This window comes from Anguilla anguilla, chromosome 4, assembly GCF_013347855.1.
Source record: "Anguilla anguilla isolate fAngAng1 chromosome 4, fAngAng1.pri, whole genome shotgun sequence".
NCBI lineage: Eukaryota > Metazoa > Chordata > Actinopteri > Anguilliformes > Anguillidae > Anguilla > Anguilla anguilla.
Genome location: NC_049204.1, coordinates 13,690,110 through 13,696,297, shown reverse-complemented (window position 1 = coordinate 13,696,297; position 6,188 = coordinate 13,690,110). Strand labels below are relative to the sequence as shown.

Sequence of the window (6,188 nt, the reverse complement as noted above, 5' to 3'; positions counted from 1 at the left end):
CGAAAGTGAGAAGTTTTCAAGCCAACTAGGACATGGTCTATATCCAGGTAATAGCTGAGCTAAATTGTAGCTAACCTGAGCTAACCAAGTCTGTTTATGTCAAAACATCTCTCAACTTAGATTTACACCCCTCTAGATGTCTAGATTCCATCTACATTTGCGCTTGTGCTCACTGGGTAAGTGACATAAGCCCTGTTTAATTGAAAATGTGTTGGCAAAATAAACTTCTTTGAATTAAGAAGGGTCAATGGTGTCACCTATCATGATGGCATTCAGATAATCTTAAATTCACTTTCACTAACTCATCTTGTGGAACTATCACATTTTCAACGTGTTAGCCGACTGTTAATTGTTTGAATGGCGGCACTGGATGGAAATCAAACAAGATGAAAGAAGACAAAGTGTACCATCTGAAAGGCTGAAAGGCACTGGTACGCTGATCTTGACAGCTTGTTTACTTTTCCATCAGGAATTTCCTATCAACAAAACCTTCCTATCTTGACCTACATGCTGTCGAGACCCTGAAGAAATTGTAACATGAGTAGCGTCCGGGCCAGTTAATGAAATAATGATTTTAGGCAAGATGTGAGTGGAGAAATGTGTGTGATTGAGGAAGGAAGGTACCGCATTTGTCATTCTGGGGAATGGTAACTCTCATCAATTCTTCATGTGCCTGGACTTATGGTTACTGAAAGCTTATCCTAAAATGTAATTGAGTGAAGGGTAATTGAGGTAAAGCTATAAATCTAAATCAGTATTTTGCAGGAAGGTACTTATTCAACTCTGACTTTGAATTAATCCCTCAGATAAAAGTCAAGGTTCATTCACAGTCTTACAGTTTGGAATTCGACAGTGAGGAATTGTATTTTGGATATATGCGTCTAGGACTACATTAAAATGAATGCAGGTTCTTCAAAATTAATATAATTACCTAATATACTTCAACAGTGTTAGCTTCAAACTCCATTTATTTTACTTTGCAGTATCAGGACAAGTTTACAATACTTTTCAAGCTTGATTTATATTGTGTTATACGGCTAAGTAAATAAATATTCAGCCTCTCTGTGTCATATATGTTTTGTATTTTAATAGGTCAAGTAATTGATGATGTATAAGTCTGCCCCAGCTAGACAAGATTCCAACCTATGTTCAGGCATACTGCTTGTTTCCAATGCAGGGATATGCAAAAATACTATACTGTACAAATACTGTACATTAACCTGACAGTACACAGTGCAGGCAGATTACACTGCACAAATGCACAGCTCATGTCCAACATGAAGCCTGCACATCAATAACATACAGTAACGTCCACCATTAAGGGAATTTATAATAGGCAACTACACACTATTACTGCCTAGTGTTGTGAATGAGTTTTCACCACCATTTTAATGGTGAAATTAGGCAATATAAATAACTAGGTAACAGTCCAGTAATGCAGGGAGAAAACCTTAAGTATACATACCCAAATTGATTGACTCTTAATACCAACTTCTTAAATTGTATTTTAATTGAGAATTGAAATGATTCTCCATTATATTATATTATAATTTAATTTAATAAATCTCTTGCATATATATTATGCCTACAGAAACTGGGTGTTGGACATGATTTTGAATTACAGATGTATATTTGTCATAACAATCAGGTACTGTAGAAATATAGTGGATCAGGAAGTACACACTGGTTCTGAGTCATTCCTGGTGTAAATATGCAGTCACCTTGTAGGAATCAATCTGGAAACTACATATTTCCATCAGCCTGCATGTGTGCAAAGGGCAAGTGCGCCTGTGGAAGTAGTACTGGGATCCAATGTAAAACTCGTGTCGGATTGGGTGCTTCATACAGTGTGATCAGCATTCATGCAGCATGTTTGGCAACTGAACTTAAGCCCCTAGGCAGATTTTTAAGGATCAACACATTCCAGCTCCACACTTTCAATCCCCCATCAGCCCCTTTGATCCTTTGCTCTGCTCTATGGAAGAGATGGTCAGATGCAAGCCCCACAGTATGGGTTTAGATGGGACTGTAAATTGGTTTGCGAATCCCCCTCCCCAGCACAGCATGTTGCGAAACATGGACATCACTGCATCTCACCCTCAATTCACCACACACACCCACAGACGATTTTAAATTGCTGTCATTCACCATGTTGAGCAGGCTTTCTTCAAGACAACACAACCTATTTGTGTATTCATTTATTCTGGTCATACAGACAGCATGATCAAGTGCCAGCTTCAAAATGAGATTCAAATCTTTGCGCGACCACGTTCAGTTAAAAAAATAAACAGTCCAAGGCAAGGTTCTTAAAGAAATGCATTTATGATTTAGAATCAAAAGAACATTTATGGCAAGCCATATACTATCTGATGAAACCAATTCCTGTCTGGACATTGCTGACATTCAAAAATACATTTCTTAGCAAATATGAAATCCTTATTTACAAAAACGTAAAAAACAAAACAAATTAATATTTAAGTTAAGGCCGTCAAATGACAAGCCCTGCTTTTGTATATTTTATTAATAAAAATAAATGACTTAAATACAAATAAATCTAATTCACCACCTTTCCTTAAGTTTAACTGAGGCAGGTAACCACTGAAATCGACAGGATTCCAAAGGTTGTGTAGTTGACATCTTAATTCAAAACTTTTGCATTTGCATGCAACATCACAACTATACACAGCAAGTCTTTAAATTTGCAAAAGAAATGTCTAGAGGCTTAAAAATACGAGTCCTTTCATCATGTAAACTTATACATGAGAGTCCCTCAGCTGTTCGAGCCTTTGTTTCAAATGTTCCCTCTTTCTCCTCAACTGTTCTTTCAGCGAAACAAGTCTCTGCTCATCCGTTTGCATGCTGAAGATGCACTCTGTGGCCTTCTTGAGTATGACAACTTTAGGGGCTTTCTCATTGTTCGCTACCTCCGGTATCTCATCCCGCAAAGCAAAGAAACTCAACTTGAGCTCGTTCCTCCTCTGGCGCTCGAGCACGTTGTGAGTCCTCCTTTTGTCATTATCCTCAGAGTCGGACGTCCTGGGGCTGGTGCATTTTCGGTTGTTGCTGATCTGCTTGAGCACTCTGCCGCTGCTCTCCAGCTTTAGCCTTTTGACAGCGGGCTGCTCATTCCGCGTGGACGGGTGGGCGGCGTAGTTGTGCTGGTGGATGGGCACATGACACCTCTTCAAAACGAGAGGGCTGTGGTGAGGTCTGCTGGGGACTCCCTGCACGTTCGAGTCGGACCTTCTCACCGCCTGCCTCTTCTCCACTGTGACAACATCGATTTCTTCTTCATCTTCCTCATCCTCATCCTCCTCCTCATCATCGTCATCCTCATCTTCTGCATTAAGAGGGAACAAAAATAATTATTAAAAAGATGGACATTTTCAAATAAGCAGTGTTAACGGAAGACAGAATATTGGCATAATATTCCTCAAAGACATATGTCAGCATTCCTGCTCCCCACCCATTTTCTCATCAGCTGATATTTTCTGAACATTGCAGCATTGAACCCTACCCTTCATTAGGCTAGACTACAGCTTGAATTAAGGGGGTGTGGTTAAAAAATTAATAAATAAATAAATCATATGCAGTTGCCACCGACATGGTCAGCTGACCCGTAGCATAATTTAACGCTTTACATCACTGACATCAAGGACAAGACTGCCTGCAGGGTTCGCAAAACTATGCACCGGTAATAGTACTCAGAACTCCCACTAATGGGGTTGAGATTCAGCTAATTAATACTATTTTCTCTCGTCGTTTATAATGTGCCAGCTCTAAAAAGCTGTACAAGCAAACTTTTTGAACAGAGTAAAAACATTTACCTGCGTATTATGCATAAAAGCCTGAGCAAATTACATCAATAACAGTCGATTGAACATACCTGAATCACTACCGCTGCTGCTGCTGCTACCACTGTTTGGTGGTGTGTCTAAAGCCAAAATCGGGGGTGACGTTATCGTGCTGGATTTGGAGGTTTCGGTCAGTGGGTATGGAAAGACTACTGACGGGTCTATGCATTCCGACGCGGAGGTATTAAGGTCTTGCAAGTAGCTGGCATTCAACCGACTCGTGCTGCTGCCCGTTGTGTCAGTAAGTGAGGACTCTTTCCTAGCAGCCTGAAGTGAAGCAAGTCTTTCTGACACCACTTTCTCCAGTTTAGCGGCAGCAGAGAAGCCGCTCCACATGCAGTCCTGGATAATGATAGACTTGAGAAAGGACTGGGAGTAGTCCGCATCGCAAATGAAACTCTGGTTGACCACGTCGTCCCCAAGAAACTCGGTGACCATCTCTAGTTGGTCTGCCGTTGAAGGGAATATGCTGGACAGAGAGGGTCGCCGACTGGGGGACAGTGGAGGAGTGGGCAGCAGCTCAAATTTCTTCCAGATGTCCTCGCTGGGAGCCGGTGGTTGAAGCTGGCTACGTTGCGGATGGTAAAAATCCTCATCTTCGTTGTCAAAGTAGAAGTAGGGCTGGATGGAGTCGTAGTCGTAATCGTAGTTCTTACTCGCCAAACTTGAATTCAGCGGCATGGTGACTGCCTACGAAAGAACGAATATATCGTTATTTTAACACCCTCACATTAAATGTTAATTTGCGCTGGATATAGCAGTGTGCATACTACAAATATATAATACATAATGAAACAGCTAGCAAACATTACGTTGGTGCCACCGAGATAGCTAACGATAAACTTGGAAAATTAGAACAGAAACAACAACAAAAATGCCTCACTGAAAATATATATGACGTTATTAAAGCAACTACATAAAATTCCCGTTTTCCAGGGACCAAGAATTCCAAAGATCATTCAAAATATGCGCGAGACACTGCACGTCAAAACAGCAGCTGACAGCTTACAAAAGCAGCCGGCAATTTAGATTTCTGCTGTTAACAGTGCACAGGTCATTTCATGTCTATGTCAGTACTAGTTCTAATTAAATGGATAATTCCCTTCAAACCCTATTTAACTTGCATAGCTAAATGATTAATTGTGTCAAACCCAGACAATCACTACGAAAAGCATATTTTAATGAGCAAGCTACAAGTCGCATCGGAAAAACACAAAATTTACGAAGTCAACTAAACGGACACTTTCAACCATCGTTAGCTAAATTATAAGCAAATGTCTTACCGTGTCAGTGACAAAGACAAATGGAAAACTCAATTCGATGAGAAAATGTGTATAAATAAACCACGCCGGTAAGTGCCAAGTGAAAGTAATATTCCAAAGTGGGAGTAGTCCTCGCCAATGCTTGGGTTAAGTCCTCACTTTCCTGTTATGCGTCTAGTTAGGCATGCAGCTCGTACTCTAAACTGCGAAGACCGCTGCACGGCTTTCCATTTGCTGCAAGAATAAGATCATCAGCTCCCGCGGGTTTTAATACTACGGATTGGTTTTTTTTTTCTTCACTCCCTGTATATATATCCTTCCGCCATTTCCCGCCAAGTGAATATTGCGTTCTAAGGCCAGTTTATATCTGTTGTAATTTTTTTGCATCAGGTCACCTTAAATTCATTTTAGTCCTTCGATTCAAACATATAAATCTTCGATATAATGGATATAAATTATCGTACGATTAGTACTAGTTTACGCGGAAGTTTTTCGTTGTGCTTCGTTGTGGGAGGGTCGTAGTAACAGCACATTGACTTGGTGTGAATGTGAAAACAGAAAGGAGTGTTTACAATGGTCGTTTCGGCTTCTATGGTGGCAATTGAAGTTGTAAGTTTGCTGCCAAATGTTGCTATGACCTTCGCACTTATGTATGAGTTTGTCCCTAAAATGTATATGAAACAAATGTGTTTCCGTTTCAGTGTCATCATACTGTTTTTAAAGCATTTATGTTAACGAGCAGGCGTTAAAATCTTAACATGTAGCTAGACATCTGAATTGATAATTTAATGGTGCGTCAAAACGTGAGCGCACGGATGCCCTAAAATAAAATGTATGTTGTTTACCTAACGTTAACTAACCCGGGTAGTCTAGCCACTGTCTCAGCCGATGAGATTGATGATTCGCAAGAAATAGCTGTCCACCAAGTTAACGTTATTTTAACCTTACAACAGTAGACAAAATTTTAGACATGTTCTGCTTATCGCCGGCTGTTTTTTTTCTACTGTGTAGGCTAATATAACCAGCATAACCTTTATATAATTCATACTGTATTATGAATTTAGATTGATTT

General features: G+C 40.1%; 1 protein-coding gene across 2 annotated transcripts; it reads right to left on the bottom strand.

The window, feature by feature from the left end:
• Positions 1–2,182: 2,182 nt before the first annotated feature.
• Positions 2,183–5,372, bottom strand: LOC118224511 (transcriptional regulator Myc-like). 2 transcript variants are annotated; one of them, XM_035411981.1, is made up of 3 exons: positions 5,138–5,372; positions 3,887–4,544; positions 2,183–3,340 (listed from the first exon to the last, which is right to left on the bottom strand). In XM_035411981.1, the coding sequence occupies exons 2-3, from the start codon at positions 4,533–4,535 to the stop codon at positions 2,754–2,756; spliced, it is 1,236 nt and encodes a 411-aa protein (XP_035267872.1). In that variant the 5' UTR covers positions 4,536–4,544; positions 5,138–5,372; the 3' UTR covers positions 2,183–2,753. The 2 variants fall into 2 exon arrangements, with proteins under 2 accessions (XP_035267872.1, XP_035267873.1); XM_035411982.1 differs by having other exon boundaries at positions 3,887–4,540.
• Between the last annotated feature and the right edge of the window lie 816 nt (positions 5,373–6,188).